Here is a 24,317-nt window from a genome sequence, read left to right as displayed (position 1 = left end):
AATCACAGCTCAGCTTGCTCACATGATCAAACTCAGAAAGCAAATGAAACGTGATTGGTCGTTACCTTAGCAACTGTGATGTCATTTTCAGTCAACAGCAAGTGAAAAAATGGCTTGGAGATGAGTAAAAATAGGCGGATTTTGCTGCTTAATTCATATTGCACAAGCACAATATTAACTCATTCATTCCCAGCCATTTTCAGTGAAGCAACCCCTTCACTGTTTCACTAGATTTTGACTGATTTTGCAAGGCCCACAGAATATTGTGTTCTATTGCTATAAAAACATAGAACCTACCAAAATAAAGATTAGAGTCTCTTCATTCATCGCGGAAAAAAAAAGTATATTTCTATCTGTTTCAATTTTACAGGGATTAGCATTAGAATATAGCTAAGTTTCATCATTATTCACAAATCTGGTTAAAACAGTGGGGAAAAGAGGTTGTTGCAACATGGGGTGGTTGATCTCTTATACTCTGGTGCCACCTGTTGGCCGTTTTTTGTAATAACTACCATTCTTTCAAGCGTTCTCTTCAGTTCAGAGGCTGGATCAAAAAACGTATAAATACGTCTTAGGGAGCATGGTAATATTTAAAATAGAACATATAAGTTTTTGGGAGCAAATGAGTTAATCAGCATGCCTTGTTTAGACATATCAAGATCATTTTGGGGAGGTTGACTTCCCCTTTAAATGAGTGTTTAGGTGAGCGTAGTGACAATTGGAGCCACACTCAAAGACAGATGGACGAGTCCGATATAATGTCACTAATGATCATAGCAGCTCCAATCGATGCTTCCCCTCCTTTGATTGAGAAAGAAACACAAATGGTTACAAGGGCCTATTTAGTGCTGCCTGAGACCGTAACCCCCCCGCACCCCTCCCTCAAGTGCAAACAAAGAGAATGCACTTGGATCAATTGTGCTGAACAAAGGCCGAACTATGTGGGGTGACGCATCACACGGTGCTGCCCCGCACGTACGCGCAGCCACCCAACACTGAGCTGCCAACAGCCTTTCTCCTCCAACAGCCACTCAAGCGCACAAAATTAAGCAAAACAGTTGTTGTTTTTTTTCCTCGCAGCCCCCTTCTTCATTTTAAAAAAAAACTAGCTACATTCCGTCCCTCCCTCGTTAAAGCATGACAGCACACCCACAAAGCAACTGTGCATGATTATTTTTTTGGTATATTCCCGTCTTACCTCGGATTACTGCCCTTTGAGCAATTATTGACTTTACAGTCAAATTTAGGGGATTTTTTTTGTTTTCTTTGTTTTTGTAGCCACCTGTGAGCTGTAGGCATAAATGCACCCACACTGTTTGGAGTAGTGACCACACTATAGTGATCTATTCTGATCAGCTCCACTAAAGTACCCCCACAGGACAGATGATTGAAGTAACTGTTGTACCTTTTCCAAGACCATTATGTACAGGTATTTTTGGGGGGACTAAATTTGAGTGACAAACCAACAAGGGAGTATCAGCGCACACTGAAAAGAAACAAAAAGTCTTATATTAGAAAAAGTACTTAAAAAAAAAAAAAAATCATTAGTAGTATTATGAGAAAGGATCACATCACGTTGGATCTTTCATGGGGGGGGAAATATATATATATATATATATATATATATATATATATATATATATATATATATATATATATATACATATATATATAAAACATACCTAAATCTAATCATAAAGTTATAATTTTAGGAAAATAAAGCCATTGTTAAAAACGTTTTATTTTTAATAAAAAGTCATAAATCCATTAGGAAAATTATTTTACAGAGGGGCATATGTTGAATGAATTTTTTATATTGAGAATAAAAGTACTATTTTTCAAGAAAAAAAAAAAACTTATGAGAATTTTTTTAGAGGAAATAAATCATAAAAAAAAGTAAGGGGAATTCAAATTTTTCATTTTATTTTTTTTGGAGGAAACAAAATCTCATGAGAATAAAGTTATTTAGACCAATAAATCAATAATGTTATCATGTAAAAAAAAAAAAATGTAGTTAAAAATCTTAACCTTACGAGGGGAAAAAAATGTAGGGATGGATGAGTATTGATACCAGGTTATTTCAAGGTATCGGTACTCATGAAAGCAGCCGATGCCACTATTGGCTGCTCTCTTGTAGCCGATTTAAGATCAGGAACTAGAAATGTGAAAATTGCTATTAATTTCATGCAGTTTGAAGGAAAAATGCTATATTGAGATATAAAAAAAAGTCTTTCTTTAAAATGACCTGTCATTGTTTTTGAGGGGAAATTCTATGTATCAAAAGTACTAGTGGTATCGGTACTTGGTATCGTGACTTCCCAAGAGTTGAGCACATTTCATGATTTTTTTTTTTGCATCCAAATTCTTTGACAGAACTTCTTCTCAGTGTGGACCTAACTCTCCTTTGTGGTTTACACTCTGATTATCTCATTAACAAATTGGCAATTTGATTCAATTTGAAAAAAAAAGAAAAAAGAATTGAGGGTTAAAGGACCAAAAGGGGGTAAAGAGCAGAAAGTACATTATACGATTGGATTCGATTCACTTCTGAAGATGGAAAATATGGCCGCGCATTCAAAACGTGAAGTTTAAAAACAGATCAGTCATCCACTGTATCCTTCAGATGTATAAAAAGAAAGAGAAATAACAAACGTGAAAAGAAAGTCCCTAAATCCTCCGTTTTGAATCATTTCCCATTGCATTGTGGGTAAGGTCCCTGCCATCACGTGACCATGTCAGCACTCCGCGTTAGTCACATGGGCAGCCAGGTTTTATCCATGGACTGGATGTGTTCCTTGGCTTTCATCCTCAGCGCAGCGATACTCGAGCTGCGCTGGTCCATGTCCTCCAGCGGGAACTTGTCGGGGTACGGCGCCGGACACTGGTAAGGCGGCGGCGGCGCCATACTCTGCATTCCCTGCCCCATGGACGGATGATGAGGGCTGGAGTTGAGGAAGCCGTGGCCGGGGTAGTTGGGCTGGAGGCCTTGGGCGGGCGGGCCCATGAAGCCCGGGATGCTGTGGACCGGCGTGGCGCTGGACAAGGGCGAGGTCAGCCACGGGTCCAAGGGGAGGGAGTTGCTCATGGGTCCCATGGCGGTGTGGACCGGCGCCGCTCGGTTGAAGGACAGCATCGGCGGGTCGTGGAGCTTCATGGTGCTGGCGTCCATTTTCTCCTGACGCCGCCATTTCGCTCTTCGGTTCTGAAACCACACCTGGAGAGTGAAGACATATTTATTAATTTTGTAGTACACATGGATGTTCAAAGTCGTTGTCATCCAATCAGATTTCAGCCTTTATGTGTAACATTTATTTTTCAATCTGTTGAAACTAGTGCTGTCAAAGTTAAAGCGTTAACTAATTAATTAATCAAACAAAAATGATCACATTAATCATTTATTAACGCAGATTAATCGCACTATTAATTTTTTGTCCTTTTTCTTGATAGCAGATGGTTACGTTAAAGGTAGCAGGTTGTGTTTTAGCAATAAGCACAATTACATGTATTAAAGTAAAGCATTTAATAAATTGTTTGCGTATGACATTCAGAATATTTGTTCATGTCAAACTATTTTTTCCCGTGCAGTGTTTAAAAAAATGTTAAATGTCGAAAGAATTACCACGTAACAGGTGCTCTTTAAATTTGGCGGGGGAAAAAAATGTTAATTAAAAAAAAAAAAAGCGTTTTTAATTATGCGATTAATTGTGATTAATCAAAATTCTAAGATGTGATTAATCTGATTTAAAAATTGAATCGTTTGATGGCTGTAGTCCAAACTCAGAACTGAATAGGGCTGCGTATCGATTCTAATTTCCTCAGTTGATTCAATTTCGATTCACAGGAGTTCAGTTCGATTCAATTTCCTTCGATTCACTTCAATTCAATCCAATCTTGATTAATTTTGGAACATCAGTACTTAATAACAAGGATATGATAAAAACGCGATTAAAAAAAAAAAAAAAACACCACAAACATTAAATTCCAAATAAAAATTTTGATATATTCATAAATCTAATACAATAACTGCAAATATAAATTAAAATGATTCTGAATTGTCTTAAAGTGCAATAAGTCAGGTCTTTCATAAATATGTATAAACACCGGAAATATCAAGAAAACAGTAAGATACAAAAAACAGTGGCCTTAAAAATTATATTTTCTTAAGAATTTATCGGAGAAAGAGATATTAAAATAATCAAGTCATGGTTTCATGAACCGATGTCAGGCTCGAAAAGGAAAATCATGTCTCTGTACTTTTCCGGACTTATTACATTGAACGCCATGGCTCACCTGTTTTCTGCGTTTGACCATGTGATGTTCGCAAGTTTGAATCGAGGACGCCGGTCCTACCTGAACTCGAACTTCGGGGAGGTTGACCTTCATGGCCAGCTCCTCGCGGCTGTACACGTCCGGGTAGTGAGACTTTTCGAAGGCACGCTCCAGCTCGTGCAGCTGGTAGGTGGTGAAGGTGGTGCGGTTGCGTCGGTGCTTCTTCTTGGGCTGATCGTCCTTGCACGGCTCGGGCGACTTGCCCTCGTCGCTCTCCACGCTCTTCCTCAGTTCCTCCTCGCACTTGTTGCTAAACAGGTCGGCATCTGAGCAAACACGCAAGCGTAATGACTTTCATCGGATTTGTTTTGGGGGATTTATTATGTTTCTGTGACCACGCTCCATTCTCAAAAAAATCAATGAACGGAAAGACCCGCCCCAAAAAAAACATCACCCAAAATGTTTCAAATACATGTTCATTCAAAAATTACACTACCACACTATCAATGCTAGTTTCTTAGCCTTTCAATGGCATGTCCCATTATGTGCTAGCGTTAAGCTAATCATGAGTCAAAGTTATGCGACAATTTCTTTTGCGATTAATTAGTTAACTTTTTAACTTTGATTTGAACTTATAACAAAAAAATGCAAGAACCTCCAAGTCAAAATAGAATGTGTGCATCTCTAAGTATTCATCACATTATTGACAAAAATGTAATCTGTTGTGTATTTACGACACAGCTGTCATATTGGCTCTTATTAGATTGTGCAGGTTAACACATCTAGTAGAATCGAAGAATGTGACGGGCACATTCCAGACAAGCAGCCATGAGTTGGACACATGCATCATTAAGCTACTGTAGATGAGTGAAGCCGTCAATCCTCTCAACCTCAATGAGGCTCGTAAACACTGCTAATCCGATTTGTTATTAAACTTGTTTCCACCCTTTATCTGCTCCGAAAGTAAAACTGACAAAAATGAAATGCTGTGGCCTGGATAGCAAGATTATGAAACAGAATTAACTTACATTGGAAATATATTCACCATGATTGAAGAGTATAAATCGCAAGCAAATTACAATTATTTTGATGTCTGGTTGAATGAAGCTAATGAACTATTATATGGACCTATAACCTCTTTGGCTTTCCTTTTGGAATAAAAACGTACTATAAAGTACAACCTTGTTTACTGTGATTAGCTCTGTCAAGCATGAAACTACATTCCTTAAAAAGTTGCCATTCCTTTAATAGATATGCCCCAATTCAGTGGGTGTTTCATTGACTTAAGACATAAATGCTTCTCTTGAATAATTGACTCATTCAACAATCTCCAGTCATAGATTGTATGTGCTCTTGGATGATTGAGTGTGAACAAATAAACAAAACAAATAACACAATAAATGACAAAGCAATCAAGATGCTTTCATGGTAACAATTAAAATGATTCAACAGCATGACCTTGTGCTATAATGTGTATATTTTCCAATAATTGAGCTTTTACACGTTTTTTTTTTAAAATACAAATAAGAGTGAGATGATTTAGTTTTGTAATCCAGATTGTTCCACAAACTGACACCTTGACTTGAAATACATCGTTCTTTTTCTTTTGTTGTATATTTAGGTTTGGCAAAAAATATCCCCCTTTGTACTCACTTTCCCTTTTTTTTATTTTTTTTATTTATTATTATAATAATTTTTTTTATTTGCATGTTAATTGGTAACATTTCATGATGGGTTTTATACACCATTTTAAGGCGGTTAAACTCCATCAATTCATTGAATTTTAAAGTTTTTAGTGGTATAAATATTGGATGAGTGTGGTCTCTGTATCCACATCCAAACATGACATGAATAGCATGTTTCTGTAAAAGAAAAATGGGTTCGGTGTAGGTTTTGCAGGCACATTTGGCCTGACATTTTAGAAAATATCATATTTGAATGTCAATATAGGTCTTGACCCCCATGCCAGAATGAAGATGGTATCGTCTTATTTGCCCAGTCACTTCTTCCGGTGACTTTGATTAGCCAAGGACGAATCGATAAAAGCTGGGTTAGGATCTGAGTAAAGATGCAGATAGAATAAAAATAAATAAAAAATTAAACTAACATTTTGTATCATTTTCTGTGAACTGAAATTCTACAAAGATGGCGGACACTTGTCACGTTGCTACTTCTAACGTAAAATTCAATATGTATGTGCCTTGGCACAAGAAATGTTGAGAACACCTGCCTTGTGACAGAGACCGTTGACAAGAAGTCATAAATGAACTGCCGATTGCATTCACTTCATAGCCTGCATGACATCATTGTTTGGAAAAAGCAAACGAGCGGGCCATGTAGCAGCCGGCTTGTTTTCGGTGAATGAGACGCGCCGGTGGCACATAAAGGAGGGGTCGTGGTCCTCTTTCAAGTGGCGAGCTGGAGCGCGGGCGGCCACAATGCTGGATGCGGAGCTCGCTTTATCGAGCTCTCATTAAGCAGCAATGACAAAGGCCGGGCCGGGACAAAGGCCCGAGGTCGGGTGTGGTTCAGCGCCCAGCTCTTGCGCCTGTCAGCCCATCACAGCCGCTAGTCTGAAGGCTGCCCACTGTTTAGCAGCCAGCACACATGGGAGGGGAAGTGGGGAGTTCTGGGACAGGCGGGGGTGAATGACACCCAACTTGGGAAAAGTTGCTCATCCAAGGGGAAGTGGCCTGACTTCACTGGACAGTTACATACTGTACAAAGGAGTGATGTCATAGCGGTGGATGGACAGTCATGGCAAATGGTCTCATGGAGTATTTTTGAAAATGTGTCATTTTACGTGAGGTGTTTTAAATTTACTGTTGCAGGATGCATTTCGGGTCACAGAGCATTTTTGGAATACTTTTCACAAAGATGCTATAACCTCATGAGACGTTATTTTATTTGTAAATTTTTCTATGCTATATCAAATGGAGCTACAATGTAAAATCTTGTTGTGTCCAGCAGTTCGCTACCACTTTGTAATGCACATTACTGCCACCTACAGGTCTGGAGTGCAACATTATAACAAGATAGTTGTATACAATCGAGAGATGTCACCTTCTGGATGGGCATTCTCATGTATTTTTTTATTTATGTGCACCCTTTAAGTTATGTATTTATTTATTTATTCATTTATATTTTTTTATTAGTGTTGTCAAAATTAAAGCGTTAACTAATTAATTAATCAATCACAAAAAATGATCGCATTAATCATGTATTAACGCAGATTAATCGCAAAGCATTTAACTCATTCACTCCCAGCCATTGTCACTGAAGTGTTATATTTATATCTTTTTCCGTTTTGCAGCAATTAGCATAAGAATATAGCTAAGTTTCATCATTATTCACAAATCTGCTTAGAATTGTGGGGAAATCAGCTTGTTTTAACATGGCCCTGGTTGATCTCTTATACTCTGCTGCCACAAACTATTTGGGTAATTTTTCCCCATTTTAACTTGTACAAGTAATTAACTGATTAGAAAAAAAAAGAGGATGAGAGCGTGCAATGGATCAAATTTTTTGAAGATGTACTCAACATTAAATGTGGACAAAAAAAAACACACACATAACAGGTGCTCTTTAAATTTGGTGGGCAAAAAATGTTGATAAAAAAGTCTTTTTAAGTGATTAATCAACATTCTAATGTGATTAATCTGATTAAAAAAATAATCGTTTGACAGCCCTAATTTTTATATCCTCATGAGAGAAGATTTTATTTTTTGGTTGACTTTTAAAAGATAGATAATTAGATATATTTTGATAGATGTTTGTTGGTGGTTTAGTTTATTCCACAAGTTGTATTTCAAAGTAAAAAATACTACATGATTACACATTAATTTTCAGTGGCACTCTGTCTTGATAGATAAAGGGATCGAGGAGTTAATTATGTTACAGTCTGCTTGCATTGGGGCCAAGTGGGGTAGTGAACCAGCCGATTAAGATAATGCATCAGTTGAGTGAAAATAAAGCAAATTACTGCCACCCACAGGATTGGAGTGGGATTTTAACCATTTATTATACGTAAATACCAAAGAATGTCACATTTACCACTGTTGTTACCTTTTACGGAAATGACTTTATTCAAGCTTCTGATTGGCTAAAATGACCTTACAGTTACATTTTATAAATTTTATATATTGAGGAAAAACATTTAAAAACACTCGTGTATGTGTGGATAAGATTGAAATAGAATCCTGATCATTCTTCATATACATGTATTGCAACCAAATTCATGGAAATTAATATTTGTCATGTCTGTGCCACAACGTCATCAACCACCTGTCAAACGTGAAGAAAGCTTCAGATTACTGTAAACATCGACATAACATAATGGCGACAACTAAACCAAGGCCCGTGCATTCTAATCTGCGCACTGGAGAAGATTAGGGGGGAATTCCACAAGGAGATGGGATTGGGATTTGGGGTCATAAACCCCCAGCACCATCTTGTTCTGTGATTTATCTCCCAATCTCAGCCTACACAGCTCATTTCACGCAACACGTTGGACACGACAGTGCGGCGAAACATGTTGTTGATTTGAAATAGGCTACAGTGTCAACACTGCTGACATGAATTGAAGATTTTTTTTTTTAAATGTATTTTTACAATTAATCAGTGAATTTTAAAGCCTCCCTTGGTTAAAAAAAAAAGTGTTAGGTTCACATCTAACAGCAGTTGAGCAAATAGTGCATAACTCTTCGAAAGGAGGCTTCAAGTTTCAACAAATGCTGTGTCCTGTGTATTTAATACAACCACATAACGTTCAGTCAGCTAGCTCAATGCTAATGCTAAATAGCTTCTATGTTTTTCTTTATCAGCATTGTGGTGCTAATATCCCTTTCAGCAACGGATTGAACACCAATGGTGCAGCAACACATATAGACAGACAACATTATCGAATAGTACAATGTTTTTTCAGGGTCGTTACTGATTATTAGTAGTCAAGATGGCAGATAACTGATATTTGGAGCTGAGATTCACTTTTACTAAAAGGGAAAATAGTCACATCAAAATAAAAAATATATATAAAAACGTCAACTCTTTGTCAAAATATTTTACGCATGTTTATTTAACATTTCCAATTTACAAGATAGTTAAAGTTTACAAGTTTAGGGTACTCTGAGGGTCACTATCTCTTACAAAGTTAACTGAAAATTTAAATAAATACTTCCTTGAAGTTAATAGTTTTCAATTGATCTTTTATTGGACGTCAGATTGTTGTTGTTTTTTAAAGCCTATGCTGATATTGGTCAAAATGCTGAATATATGTGCTGTCATATGGCCTTTATCCTCTGCGAAGAACAACTACTAGTGTCACACTTACAAGTTCAATGAGTTGCGGGAACACCAGAAAAAATCAGCACATATGTCCATTTAATTGATGCAGTGTAGCAAAAAACTATTTCATTCTATTTGACAGCTAAGGCTGTTTGAAAGCGCTATATAAATAAAGATGACTTGACTTACATCACTCTAAGTTTTCATAAAGTACAATATGATTTTTTTTCCAATTAAAATACACATTACAACAATTTTTTTTTTAACCGACTAATGGCATTTCCCTCCAGTAGGAAAAGATGATTTGATATATGAGTGTTTTGAGTTATGAGCATGTTCACAGAACAAACTAAACACTAATTTTTTAAAATTTGTTTTAAAATTCAATATCATTACTTCATGATGATACGGTACAACAAGATGATTTTTTCTAGTATTATATTGAGTTTTTAATGATTCTCATTAGCTCCTTCACTGATTGGCTGATCGAAATCACATGGATTTACTGCCATAAGGTGAGGTGTGTGGGGTCCCGTTTTCGCTCGTGTTCCCAAATATGGTTCCTCAGCTTATTATGTGCCAGATCCACATTTGGACTTTGAATCTAAAGACTGACTGAGTTCCCATCTCAGTAAGTGTCCTATCCGTTCCACTCACCTTGATACTGGTGCTCCGAGCTATCATCTTGAAGGGTACCAAGATGGCCGCTGTAGGACGGGTGGGACTCATGCTGCTTCCCGGAATCCGCCAAGCCCTCGACGCCCACCTTCTGAGGCCCCGGGACCCCGGCGGGGCCGAGCATCGAATCCTGGTCTTTACTGAATCCAAGTATGACGTCGATGCTGTGGACGTGGCCCCCCACGGTGACGCCTCCGCCTTTGGCCAGGTCGTGGAAGTTGCTGGGCGAGAGGCAGCCGTCGTCCACCATGCTCACGGTATCCAGTGATAAATGCATCCGAGCGTGTGGGGCCCCTCAGCGGCTCCTGCGGCCAGAGGGGAGGAGGCCTAATTGAGCGACGCCGCGCAAACAGGAGGTCAGAGATCACCTCGTTACCTCGGAGGAAGCCTGACGTGCGTCTAAACCCGCTTAGCTGGGCGCTGTGGCGGGGGGTCCTAAAGTCTATCCCCTCGACTTTCAAAGTTTCGACGCAAACCCTCACTGTTGACTTTTAGCTTGTGAATCGGACCTGCACCAGCCAGAATTCCATCCAATTCCACAATCTGATAAAACTTGATATAGTGAATGCCCCACAAAACTATTAAACTATATTTGACTTTATTAATATAACTTTTAAAAAATAATTATTTTATTCATATATACTGTATATATATATATATATATATATATATATATATATATATATATATATATATATATATATATATATATATATATATATATATATATATATATATATATAATGTCTTTTTCAAGGTGTTGCCATCAGAGAAAGACTGAATGATAGTTTTCCTTCTGCAACTTATCAATTTAAACTATATTTAAACTTTTATTTTACATACTTGCTATAACTTTTTAAAACAAATATACTGTACAAATTTGAATTGTATTAATTTAAAAGATTTTTACACATTGATAAACTCAGTATTTCATTTGCATTTACACATTTTAAATCAATGTTTTTTTGCCCAATTGTGTATATATTTGAACAGAAATTAATTCAGAAATTTTATGTATTTTTATACATCTAATAAACATTATGCTAGTCTTCTGTTTGCTTTACATACTTTATTATTGATTTTTTTTTTTATTCTTCAATTTTAATCTTCAAACACATTTTAATATGACTATTTTTGTCATTTAAAAAATTATGCCTCCCAGTGGTCTGCTTGTACAGTACATAGATACATCGGAATACAGTTAAAGAGCAAAAACGATATATCGTTATTGTAAAATCATCATATGCCAGTTAGTAAAATACATTTATCAACTAAATAAGTGATAAGAATGGAAGTATACTTAATTAATAATCAATCTAATGCCATTTACTTCTCTTATGTATGCTCAGTAAAACTTAAGAAGCCTTCATGAACTCGCATAAGAAAAAAAAAAAAGTAGTCCAAGCCCATTACCTGCTGTTACAAGTAAACGAGTTGCTCAATTACTGATCCTCTTCTCCTCCACATTCACTCCTCCGGGATCCACTGTACGCTCTCACTCCGCAGCCTTTGTTCACCTTGCATCCCTTAAGAAAAAAAAAAAGAAAGTATAACATGCAAAACAGCGCAGCCAAACGCTCGTACTAGTAAAAAAAAGTTTTTGGCAGTGGAGTTCAGCCAGCGTGCACTGCGGCGAGGAGAGTAAACGAGAGGCGGGAGGAGACGAGAGGGATAGGTGGACAAGGATGGTGGGAGGTGAAACAAGGGGATTACCACGAGGGTTTATTAATTGGAGTCCTTCCCCTTTAAGAGTGATTGGCAGCTGTTTTCTGCTCAACTAATTGTATTAAATGTCAATTTCATTCACGGCCACGGGAGGAGGCCTCGCCTAATGAAGCCCGGCTCAAGACTTTCTTTGGAGAAATTCTTTGTCGTTGGGAAAAAAGACGCGCCGAAAGTTTTCACTCGGCACCACCGGACCTCATTGTGTTAAACGGCCAGGGAAAAGAAACTTTGACATTAGAACACTTGAGTCACAACCAGGGTTATTATAGTTTTGGAATTTTCATTTTCGTTAGTTTTTATTTCGTTTTGAGTTTTGTTTTTTTAAATGTAGTTAGTTTTTATTATTTTCAGGGTGGTTATGTTAGTTTGTATTAGTTAATTTTAGTTATTTTTAGTTTCAGTATTAGTTTTAGTTTAAAAAACAAACAAACAAGTGTATTACTTGTGAGCAATTTTTAAAGGGATACTTGACTCATTGAAAAGGTAATATTTTGTCCAGAATTAATTTGATAACTTCATTATTTTTCATGTATGATTAATACCTTTAAAAACTATTTTTTTTGATGATGACATCACCTGTGCTGAGGAAGTAGGTAACAACCAATCATGGTTCACCTGCTTTCAGCAAACTGATTGGTCGTTACCTACTTCCTCAGGTGATGTCATCTTCAGTCGACAGCAAGTAGAAAAAATACTTTTTTAAAGGTATTAATTGTACATGAAAAATAATGAAGTCACCACATTAATTCTAGACAAAATATGAACTTTTTACTGCTGAAAATGGCTCATTGAGTCAAGTATTCATTTAAAGAACAATATGGGAGCAATGTCATCTGAAGGTGGTTTTCTATTGGCTGCTGCTAGATGACGTCACTTCTGTGTGCCACACTTTCAAACGTCCATATTCCGGTTCATATCAAAATAAATCAACTTGAAATCACATTTAAAATCATCCCCATGGACTCATGCAAAGACTAAAACGAAGGCCATTTTTGCGATAATAAGTAGGTTTTAGTTAGTTTTGTCAACATAAAATGTAGTTTCAGTTGGTTATCGTTTTTTACAAAGCATTTTCGTTTTATTTCGGCAACAAAATTATTTTTTGAATTATAGGTTTAGTTTATACGTTAGTTTTAGTTAACTAAAATAACCCTGGTCTCAACACATTATAAGCGATTTGCTGGTACACAAGCATTACACTATACAAATGTGGTACTGCAAAACACATATAACACAAAATTCCTCACTTATGTCGATAGAATTACTTTTAAATTATTCAACAAAAAACAAACCAACATTTTTGGAACACTGCAATGACTGTTACAAATAAATGTTAAAAAAAATACACATAAGAGTTAGCATCACTGTTAAATTGTGTCAACTGTGTTCCCTCTCTTTCCAAGAGGTTCCCAATTTGGGCAGTATAGTGGCTCAGGGCAGCTTCGCCATATTTAGTTTAAACCCCGGAGAAGAGCCGGTAATCTTAAAGCAGTCGACCTGAGAGCTTTTCAAGTTTCAATCTGGATGACTGTATTTTCTACGTCAGCTGTTCAGTAACGTACGGTATTTAACGTCTATTCAGACAGACGTGCCGAGCTCCTACTTCATCAGTTCATGCAATAAGGCTCGATTCAGACTGCACCAGCCTGTGTTGGTGTTGAAATACTGTAGTTGGGTTTACAATGTATTTTTTCCTGATAAAATACGTGTTTTTATGGTATATAGAAAAACAGAAACCAATTACCATGGTTATTGTAGTACCTTAGTATAAGTAGTAGTATGTAGTAGTACAGTATATGTATCTTAGTCTCTAGACCCTAAAATGCAATAAGTCTACACAAGATCTCTGCGGACCCTTACGTGATTAACTCTTTGACCGCCAAAAACGTTTAATAACGATTAGTAAAATCACAATGTATGCCCCCATAAACTTTAAATTATGTCAACTATGTTTTGTTTTTTTTTGTTTTTTTTTCAATCAATGGGCAGTGCAACGTCTAAGTGCAGCGCTGCCTGGTCAATGGGTTGTGGAATAAAAAACAGCCAATGACTATGGCCAGCATTTTTTTATTTTTTTATTGCTAGAGCACACAGAAGGCTTTGATGCAGCCTCTCAACTGCAAAGAACGGTTGCAGAGATGGTAGTTATAACACAAACGGCCAGCAGGTGGCAGCAGAGTATAAGAGAGCAACCAGGGCCATGTTGAAAAAATCAATTACTCACAATTCCAAATAGATTTGTGAACATTGATTAAACTTAGCTACATTCTAATGATAATTGCTGCAAAATGGAAACAGAAATATATATATTTTTTTTCCTGATGAAAGAAGAGACTTTAATCTCTCTTTTGATAGGTTCCATGCTTTTATAGGAATAGAACACAATACTCTGTGGGCCTTGCAAAATCAGTCAAAATCCAGTAAAACAGCCGGGAGCAAACGGGATTGCTCCTGTGAAAATGGCTGGGAGCAAATGAGTTAAATGATGTTACAAAATATTACACATATTAGATATTAAACATTCACACATCTATCCTAATCCTGTTCAAGGTCATGGGAGAGTTGAAGTTCACCACAGCTGACCTTCACCAAAAATATGGACAACCATTCAGAGTCACATTGTCACAGAGGGAGAATTGAGCACACACTACCAGCATGGAAAACTGAAATTACCAGTAAAGGCATTATACATTTCCATGGGGTCCATTGACGATAATATGCAAGCCAGACAGCCTGATCATGTGTGTGCGCATGCGTACGCTTTGTAGACAAGTACAAAAGTGACTGCTTTAACCAAGGGGAGGACACAGAGTTGAAGAAGCTGATGCCAGCTTAGTGTCCTAGAAATCAGCCATGACTCTAAAGACACTAAAGAGATTTCCTGTGACCTCAAACAAATCTAAAGATAAAGTTAAAGAGAGAACATTTACTTGAGAGTCTCTTGTGGTTACTCGGATGGACAAATGTTACACTAAAAACTGTTGCTGGTGCCAAGTGAGAAAGACGGTGATTGCCTTTATTGTGTTACGCCAACAAGTGAGTTAAATGCATCCTCCTGTGTATGATGTACTTTTCATTAACCCCATTAGAGATTAGTTTGCTACACCAAAGGCACAGTAAGTTCAAGCACAGACAAAATTTTCTTGATTGACTTTTTTGTTTTCTTTTATTGGGATGGGAACATTTTTAAAAATATATAATTTGAGTGTGGTTCCATTGTCTGTCAAGTGTTATTTTCAAATGGATGGATGTTCCTTATCAGGATATTACACCACAATATTGATGCTAGCTGCTAGCATCTGCTATTGATACTGCTAGGAGTCTGCTAGACTGCTACTGCTGACTGACTGATATGGATTTTATTTTTATTTTTTAAAAGGCTGATTAATGAATAAAATAACTTCTTTTTTGGAACCTTAAAACTTGGCAAATATCAGCCAATCTTTTTTGGGGTGGATGGAACTGTATTTTGTAATGTGTTAATTTGTATTTAAAAAAAAAAAAAAAAAAAAAAAAAAAAAAAACTTTGCACAAAAATCACCACTCCACCCCACCCCAAAAGAAATTAGGCTGATTTTTTGCAGATTTTAAAAGAGCTAAAATTGGCCAATGAAGTCCTGCTAGTTTCATTAGCTGGTCTATGGCCTTTTGCATAGCATGTTAGCAATAAGCTAGCAAACTTTCAAAAGACAAACTCATGTGGTTTGGCTAAATACAGGTGTATGTTTTTTTTTTTTTTTTTTTTTTTTTTTTTTTTTAAGTTTATGCTAAAGTTTTACAACAAACTTCAGGCAGAAGAATGAATCAGTCCGGTCCTGCTAGTTTCCTTCGGTCTATGGCCTTCTGCCTCGTGTGCTAGCACTAAGCTAGCAAAAATAAATAAATAAATAAACAGGTGTACGATATATATATATATTTTTTTTTTTAATTTATGTTAAGTTTTACAGTAAACTTGAAGCAGAAGAATAGTTCACAATCAGTCAAACTGCTGCTGCTCATTTTGAAATTTCACTTTTCACAGACAAAACTATATATCACAAAACCCATCAGTCTCTTTACCACCATCTTCCCTTTAAATTTCACATTTTTTTCAACAAAAAGTCTTCCAGATGATAGCTAAAAAATTATGTTTCCATTCACTAGTAAGGAAGGTAGCATAATGTTTGCAAGTAAAACTTGGACTCCCTCAGTCACAACAAGATTGCGGCGATTATCCCGTTCCAATTTTGCGCTTACAAATCTTTGTCCTTCTACTGTTCCACTGTTTGCCCGTTATCCTGTGCATAAATTGGCTAAGGGGCCAGCAGTGTAGTTTTCAAGCTGCTTGGTTTTATCAAATGACAACCTAAGTCGCCCTGATCCTATTAAAGGTAAAAGCAGCTAACGTGTAAATGCGCAGTGTCAGCTTACCCCGAGTGGAGCACAGACAGGCTGTGGGGAGAGGGGGGGGGGGGGGGGGGTGGATGAAGGAAGTGGAGGGAAGAGTGAGGTAGCGAAGGTGATGGTCATGTGATTCACTAGTGCTTTTAACATGGACTACTAACCAACAAAAAACCAGCAGAGACTTGTCGCTTAAATGCACATTTGAATCAGGCATCCTTAACCTTTTGACCTTGGTGGCTATTTAATTATTTACAGTATTGTATTTAATCATTTTTATGCATTTATTATTACAATGTTTTTTTTTATTTTTTAAATAAAATTATTTTTTGTATATAAAACACTATTAGCCATCCAGACTGCCAATTGTGATACATGAATGAATTGCAAAGGTTTTACCAAGCACTTTTGATTAGAAATTGAACCAATCCCCAATATATTCAGCGACACAGAGCACGACCTAATTACTAAACGCGTTGTGGGCTAAACATACAGTTCTTAGCGGGATTGCGGTTAGTTGACAGGTAATCTATGCAACTGCTCCACTCTAATGATCAAAATGACTCCATGAAAGGAAGTGGTGGAGAATAACAATAAGTGCTTATGTGGATTTGAAATTGTGAAATTTAATAAATGCAATGTTTCATAATAAATAGCTCGGGGTATGAGGCTTATAATTTTTTTTTATTCTAATTTTTATTTTTTTATTTTATTTATATTTATTTTCAATTAATCGCATAACTTCAATAATTAAACCAAAATTAATTGTACAATAAAAAAAAGTTTTTCAAATTTTTCATACTCTTGTTAACAAAATTGGGGGAAAATGTTAAATAGAAATATGGCTGCATCTTTTAGTCATTGATACAGAAATGTCATAATAATTCATAAAATTGAGTTAAAATTAATTAAAAAGATGTACCTAAAAAAAATGAGTGGTATTGATTTGCGTTGAGGTAATTTTTCTGCCACTATATGGCACAACTGCATTTGTAAGACATTGGTGACAGCTCAGTGCATTTTTCTTTTCATATTAAGAGTCATCTAATTTAACATTAAGTAACTTGTAAAATTATGTACATTTTTAAAATTGTAATATGCAACTTGACCCCAGTCTCCACAAATTATTACTAAATTTATTGCTGCTAAATTTTGACATGGACGTGTCTGCTGCATTGACTGAAATTACCCCAGTTCAGTCTTTCCTAGTAAGTAATCGTGCATTACATTTTTTTTGTGGCATTAAAGGAACTTTAAATTAAGTCAAATTGAATTCAATCAATATAAATTTAAGCGATGAAGATTTAGCATGAAGACCAGTGAAAAGATTCCGTTGCCGTCTGTCACTTGATGGTCATTAGACAGCTTGTTGTCTGTCAGAGTTAAACAGAAAGCCCACCTTAGAAGGTATTAGATGCCCCATTAACATATGGCCAATGGGATAAAAGCACCAGTTTGTCCTGTGACACAAAAACACACCAGTACACAGCCAGCAAAAGTAAATCCTTCACACAACCCCATCAAATCTTCTATTATTATTATCATCATAATTATTTTTTTTTTTACATTTGGTTTTATAGTAAATCCTTGTGTGGAAAATTGCAGCTCATCCCATTATGGGCCTCGAGGAAGAAAGAAAAAAAAAAAAAAAAAAAAAAAAAAAAAACACGGAGCAGATTGTAGCAATGCTCCAGGACGCTGGTTCATTGGGTGATGAGGATCAAGCCTCAATTTGGGTTTGCGTCTCGCGGGACAGAGACAAATACTGAGCTTACACCGACTTCAATCTCCTCAATGCGCTCATCCACTGTGACAACAATCCAGCAAAAGGGACTTCAAGTGAAATTGCTTGTTGGCCAGCAGCAAAATAACATTTCGTTACATGGGAGCGGGCGTCACATGCATTTAAGTCCCAGCATACATACACAGATACTGTAGTAGGTTATCAAGACTGACAGATTCAATTTATTTACAATTTAAACAGAGTGGGATATCCACCTCCACTTCCGGATCAGTGCCCGACTCCATCTTGGCGTTTTGCCTCATAACCAGGGCTGCGTTTAGCCATCTCTTGTTCAAGTTTCCCCCTCATTTTGTGGAAAGTGGGCCTTCTGCGAGGCTCCTTGGCCCAGCAAATGGTCATGAGGGAGTAAACGGCGGGGGGACAGTCCACTGGTGCCTCCATTCGATAGCCACCTTCCACTCGCTCCGTCACCTCCTTCAAAGACTGAGGCATCCATAACACGCAGAGAGGAACGATATTTCAATTAGATATACAGTGCGGTATTTGTGTTCTAAATGCAATAAACCGTAAACCAGAACATTCAAAATAATCAAATAGATTAAGTACACAATAGGGCTGTAACGATAATAGCAATATCGTGATATTGAGATATTACAACTGGCACAATATATCGTCGTCATCATGTCACGATATTAAAAGTAGGTTGATTTCCATTTGTGCAGTTTTAGCACCCTCTGGTGGCTAGTCTTTTAGACAGTGCAGTTTAATTTTCATAAGGGATGTTTTGGCCTTTCTGTGTTTAAAATTCACCCTAATGGTCAGATGAAGGGGAACGTAATATGCTTAAGTTGTGAACCGAGTTATTAATATTATATATAGTATAATATTAAATGTTAGAGATTGTAGGTGCTGTTATGTACAAAAGTACAATATTTTTTTTACTTTGTTTTTTTAGCGTGAGTTTTTTTGTTTTTTTTACAATATTGTGACCTTTTTTTTATTTTATTTTTTTATGTATTTATTTATTTTTTTTAATATCGCCAACCTCCCCACAATATTATAATTATCATATCATGAGCTTCATATCGTGATAATAGCGTATCGTGATGTTTGGATATCGTTACATCCCTAGTACACAATACTCAAACGTTTCATAGAAACTACTACTAACAACTTTTTGTAGATGATGTAACTTTGTAATGCTTTTATGAATAATTTGTATTTGTTACTAATTTTTTTTTAATTGAACTATACTAATTTTTGGGTATGGATAACTTAAAGTCTTCTTTCTATTGTTTCAAAATAGGTAATATTTACAAATAAATGAATTTTATACAATACATACTAAAAATAAAACTTAATATATGTATTATTTTATGCTTTGTTTTATGTTTTGTGTATATGTTTGATAATTTATTTTACTTGTTAATTTGTAAATTTTATTTTTAGCCTTATTTTAGTCTGTCTGCAGTTGACATTGTAGATGATCATCTGTTCTGTTTCCTTACCTGGTTAAATAAAGTTTAAATAAATTAATAATAATTTGTCTGATTATGAAAAATAGCAACCGATTAGTTCACCCTTTTTCTTTTGTTCTGCTAACTTATTCGGGTTAACAGTGTATTGTTGATGTCCTTCCGGGACCTTTGCCTAGTATTTACTTTTATAGTCATTACACTATCAGTAGTCTTGAGAAATAATGTCACTAATCATCCATTCAGCTAACAAATGTGTATATATATTAAAATCTACATATTGCATTTATTACATTGAGGTTTCATACCATCTTTGGGTATGGTTGTCGACCATAGGAGAAGATTTCCCAGAGAAGAACGCCATAACTCCAAACATCGGACTTTGTGGAGTATTTCTGCATAACGGAGAAAATATAGGAAACATAAAAATGCATTAAATGCTGCATATAAAAATACAATACCCAATCTTTAGAATCAATATAATAAACGTGTGCATAATTTTGCCTTTGTAAAGATAACGCTCATATTTAGTTGTCAGAACAGTATTGACGTACCAATGTAAGTACAATTTAAAACATATATTGCAATAGCAATATAATATGGTTCAAAATTAAAATGAGTTTGTGCATTTCAGCTACCTAATTCATCTGTTTAAATAAACCCTAAAATATGGAAACAGGGACAGTGTTGACTAAAGGGATGCAAGCTTCGTGAAATCAATGGTGACCATATAGAAGGTGTATTAAATAAGAGAAAAAAAATACTAGTGTATATCTATTTATTTGCTCTTGTTTATTTGCTAAATTATAAAGAGACTATGGACACCACTGTATTGCATGATTGCCCTTGTAACCGACCTAAAAAGGTCAAATTAATAAAAACACTTCTCAGATCGAAGTAGTACAACTTTCACGCAGCTCTTGTATTGAATCTATTTACTAGTATGACTATGCATTTCAAAATCCTGTACTCAGCAACCTCTTTCGTCAGCAGCGCTTCAGGGGCACTCCAGCGGACAGGCAGTTTGGCACGTTGGTTATCCGCCACCCTCGAGGCCGCCCTTGTCAGCCCAAAGTCGCTGACCTTGGCCACGTCGTCGTCAGAGACCAGGATGTTGCGAGCCGCCAGGTCTCTGTGGACCAGCTTCTTGGATTCCAGGTACTCCATCCCCTCACACACGTCGCTGTCGACGTGCACACAAGTGACTCCGATTAGCATATTCATTGAAAGACTTTGAAAAGCCGCCTGTTTAGGCACACACTAGTTTTGATTTCATCAGCCATTTTGAAATTTCAATAACACTTGCTAGTTTTTATCATAGTTAGTCAACCTCATCCGTTTTTTTTGTCCCCTTTTAGTCGATCATTTCAGTCATTATTTTAGTCCAAGAAAACAATTTCATTTGTCTAATTTTAGTCAACAGAAACTGATAATTTGTAGTTCCATCTAATCTAAAACTTCTTCACATACAATTTTATATCATCTTTTTGATTTAAAACAGCTTGACACACAATTACAGCTATAAGCTAGTAAGTTAGCTAGCATTAGTTAGCGGTCAGATTAACATTGTTTGAACGTTAGCCTATAGCTGTTGCATTAATGCACTCGGTAGCTGCAGATTTGAAATAATGTTAGTAACAGGTTAGCAGAGACATGATTTTACAAAAATCATTAATTTTCATCTCGTCTTTGTTCGTGAACTAAAATGTCCATACATTTTAGTCCCGTCTTTATTAAGTGAGCTAAATTTTCATCTCGTCTTTATTAGTCGAAGGAAATGCATATTGATTTTGTCCCAATTATTGTTTATTAATGGAGTTTTAGTCTAATCTAGTCTAGTTTTCGTCCGGTGAAAAATGTGTGATGATGAAAATATTTTTATTTAGTTTTCGTTAACCAAATTAACACTAGCACACACAATCTAAAACTTACAGTGCAAAGCGAAGAAGGTTCACGGGGCTAACGAGTGAACGTCCTCGTGTCCTGAGGAGGTTTTCCAGATTTCCCTGCGACACAAGTACACTCAAGTCAGATAATTATAACATTAGGATGGATCTATAGGCGGTTTTCAGTTAGCATTATGACAATTATTGATCACAACTAGAATGATCAACCCCTTTTACACAGATAAATTATTTGAGTTTTTTAAGTGCTGTTATTGTACATGCAGGTATGCGACATACCTTAGTCATGAGCTCTGTGACAATGAGAAGACCTTTGTGCAGGATGACACCCAGCAAGCGCACCAAGTTTTTATGTTGTAGCTTCCTGGAAGGAGTCAATCAAACAGGCAAGTTGAAACAATTAAAGTTCCATGTGTTGATGGATGTGCTGCTGGGAATTTAGTATGATCACATTGAGAATTGAAACAGAAATGGACGTCTCCAGATTAGACTCACGTCATCACTGTGGTCTCCTGCAGGAAGGCCTGAGCTGTGACATCACACTTAATGGTCTTTATCGCCACCCTCTGGCCCAAATATTCGCCTTCGAACACAGCTGGAGGACACGGTCAAATGTAGTAATATTTACTCTTAGTGATTGGAAACTAGCTGGATTAGCACTTAAAAGTGGAAAAATGAAGCCGTATAAAGAGATTATAAATGCCTTTATCTGCATTTGATGTCAAGAAAATCTGCAAAACGCTCACCACCAAACTCCCCCTCTCCGATGATGTGTCCCAGTTTCAGTACACTGATGTCCAACAGCCATCCAGCTACAAAGTGGAGACGCTTATACGATCAGTGATGACTTGAAAAAGACAAATTTCTCATTCCCACCTTTCGTCAGCTCCATCTCAGCAGACTTAGCTCCGTGTTTTGGTTTCGGCTTCAGTAGAGTTTGAGCGAGGGCGCCCTTGTTTTGTGAGTAGAACTGCAAAGAGGGAAATGAACACTGTCAAAGGGTGACCATCCATGTGTACCACATGAAAATCACGTTGTATTATTCCTCTTTTGGTTCCATTGTTTTGTGTTCCTCATTTCGGGGTTATAAATAGGTCCTATTGCTTAATATGGTAAAATAATATTACTGGGTCATGTTGTTCTTCCTGCAAGATTTTGAGATGCAAACCTCAATAGAATAATTTTCTTTCTGTAGTGTAATGCAAAAAAAAAAAAAAATACAGCAGAGTAAAAATAAAAATAGCATACATACAAAAAAATAAATAAAACAACTACTGTACCTCTATCATATCAATGAGGTTGTAGAAGTACTGCTTGTTGTCAATGGTCAGCTTGTTGTCCTGATACATCACTCGGTAATGGATGACGTCACCGCAGACGCTGACACACAGCACATAGTCGCCAGGGTGCCGGATTGACTCTCGCACCAGGAACAGGCCGTCCTGAGCCGGCTGCAGCTTGCGGCCCGCCTCTAGGCCCGAGATCTTCCCGTGGAACCATCTGATGGACGACAGGCGAGACGGCACGTTAGTTCCCAAGCCTGAAGTTTTTGTGGATATTTGAAACAGATCATAATCAAGTCATGACTTGACGTAAGCAGGTCATGTGACTTGAAACCCTAGCCTATGATTTTTAGTGTCTAGAAAAAGCCAGTACATTTTAATTCATCCTCTCTCAATCTACTCAGAGTTTTGTTCCAACTGTGAAAGGTCAACTTTTAACATTTAACAATACAGGAAGTTACGATCATGACTCTTTACGAGGGCGTCTGTGAGAAATAAGTGCCACTACGTCAGCTGCATCCTACTGATGTGAGACCACAGTGTCAAGTCAAAACTCCCGTGAAAAGACGAAGCTTACGTACGGCATGAGGCTGAGGCTTGGATCCACACGCAGAGCTTCTCTTTCCCGCACGTCGGCGCCATTTATGATCCCCTCTTCTCCGGTGGAGTTGTGTTTGGCTTTGTAGCATCTCTTACTCTAAAAGAAAATATCAATGCTACCAGTTAAGGCTCATTACTGGAGTCTAGGCTGACAGCTTGAGAAGTTCAATACAGTGCTTTTTTTTACCGTAGTCATGGCAACAATAGTGAGTATGTCTCCTTTGTGGTACAACAGCTCTCCCGGTTTGGGCTTCCTGTGGTCTCCCTTGGCAACACATTGCGTACCGGTGGTCCAGCTCATCTCTAAGTTATTGAGCAGAAGTGTTGATTCCTAAATTGTTGTGAGATGATGTTTGTACTACAGATTTGCATGTGGTATTACCATAACTAAATACATTTACAAACATGTTGACATGGTTCTAATGATGTCACAAATTGGAATAAAAATGTTTCAAAAAAAGTCACATAGCTCCATTGCTAGAAGAGTATAACAATCAGTGCAAAGGAGCCTTAATGTGTGGTGGTGGTGGGGGGGGGGGGGGGGGGGGGGGGAACTGCTTGTACAAGCTGTTAGGTGGTCACAGTAAATATGTAAATAAGCAGGTAGAATTACTAGAGTTAAAAATATTAACTTTTTACTTTTTCAAATCTATTCACAATTGTGCCAATGCTCTTGAATTGGATATTTTGTTCATAGCATTTAAATAAAAATAAGTACCTACCTTTGCCATGAGCAGGTCAGAAGGTTTGGAAATTTGAACACCTGGGGGAAAAAAAAAAAAATATCAGTAAAAGGCAGAAAGCGATTTTTGAAGATCTTCTGTTTTCTTACCTGACACAGCCAGCTTGTTCAGGAATAAAATAATAAAATGCTTAGCCGCACGTCATTTCATTCTGCCGGGAGAGGAGTTACTGACCAAAGACGCATTCCAGTTTCTTTGTCACAACACTTCCTCAATATTTCTCTCCTGGCATA

At 36.9% G+C, this 24,317-nt stretch overlaps 2 protein-coding genes across 5 annotated transcripts; both read right to left on the bottom strand.

Moving 5' to 3' along the window:
- Positions 1 to 1,717: 1,717 nt before the first annotated feature.
- Positions 1,718 to 11,791, bottom strand: rx1 (retinal homeobox gene 1). Its single transcript, XM_077533369.1, has 4 exons — positions 11,644 to 11,791; positions 10,210 to 10,535; positions 4,351 to 4,595; positions 1,718 to 3,214 (listed from the first exon to the last, which is right to left on the bottom strand). The coding sequence occupies exons 2-4, from the start codon at positions 10,505 to 10,507 to the stop codon at positions 2,753 to 2,755; spliced, it is 1,005 nt and encodes a 334-aa protein (XP_077389495.1). The 5' UTR covers positions 10,508 to 10,535; positions 11,644 to 11,791; the 3' UTR covers positions 1,718 to 2,752.
- Positions 10,508 to 24,317, bottom strand: matk (megakaryocyte-associated tyrosine kinase). Of its 4 annotated transcripts, none has more exons than XM_077533363.1 (15): positions 24,174 to 24,317; positions 24,064 to 24,104; positions 23,529 to 23,672; positions 23,323 to 23,438; positions 22,739 to 22,958; positions 22,335 to 22,428; positions 22,205 to 22,270; positions 21,954 to 22,053; positions 21,738 to 21,822; positions 21,487 to 21,560; positions 20,533 to 20,737; positions 19,863 to 19,949; positions 18,334 to 18,562; positions 11,644 to 11,756; positions 10,508 to 10,535 (listed from the first exon to the last, which is right to left on the bottom strand). In XM_077533363.1, exons 2-13 carry the CDS (start codon positions 24,070 to 24,072, stop codon positions 18,347 to 18,349), a joined length of 1,416 nt encoding a protein of 471 aa, XP_077389489.1. In that variant the 5' UTR covers positions 24,073 to 24,104; positions 24,174 to 24,317; the 3' UTR covers positions 10,508 to 10,535; positions 11,644 to 11,756; positions 18,334 to 18,346. The 4 variants fall into 4 exon arrangements, with proteins under 4 accessions (XP_077389489.1, XP_077389492.1, XP_077389488.1 ...); XM_077533366.1 differs by having other exon boundaries at positions 23,529 to 23,644; XM_077533362.1 differs by having other exon boundaries at positions 24,064 to 24,207.

This window comes from Festucalex cinctus, chromosome 10 (genome assembly GCF_051991245.1).
Source record: "Festucalex cinctus isolate MCC-2025b chromosome 10, RoL_Fcin_1.0, whole genome shotgun sequence".
NCBI classification, from domain to species: Eukaryota; Metazoa; Chordata; class Actinopteri; order Syngnathiformes; family Syngnathidae; genus Festucalex; species Festucalex cinctus.
Note: the sequence above shows the minus strand (reverse complement) of the source record. Positions and strands in the feature narration are given on the sequence as shown.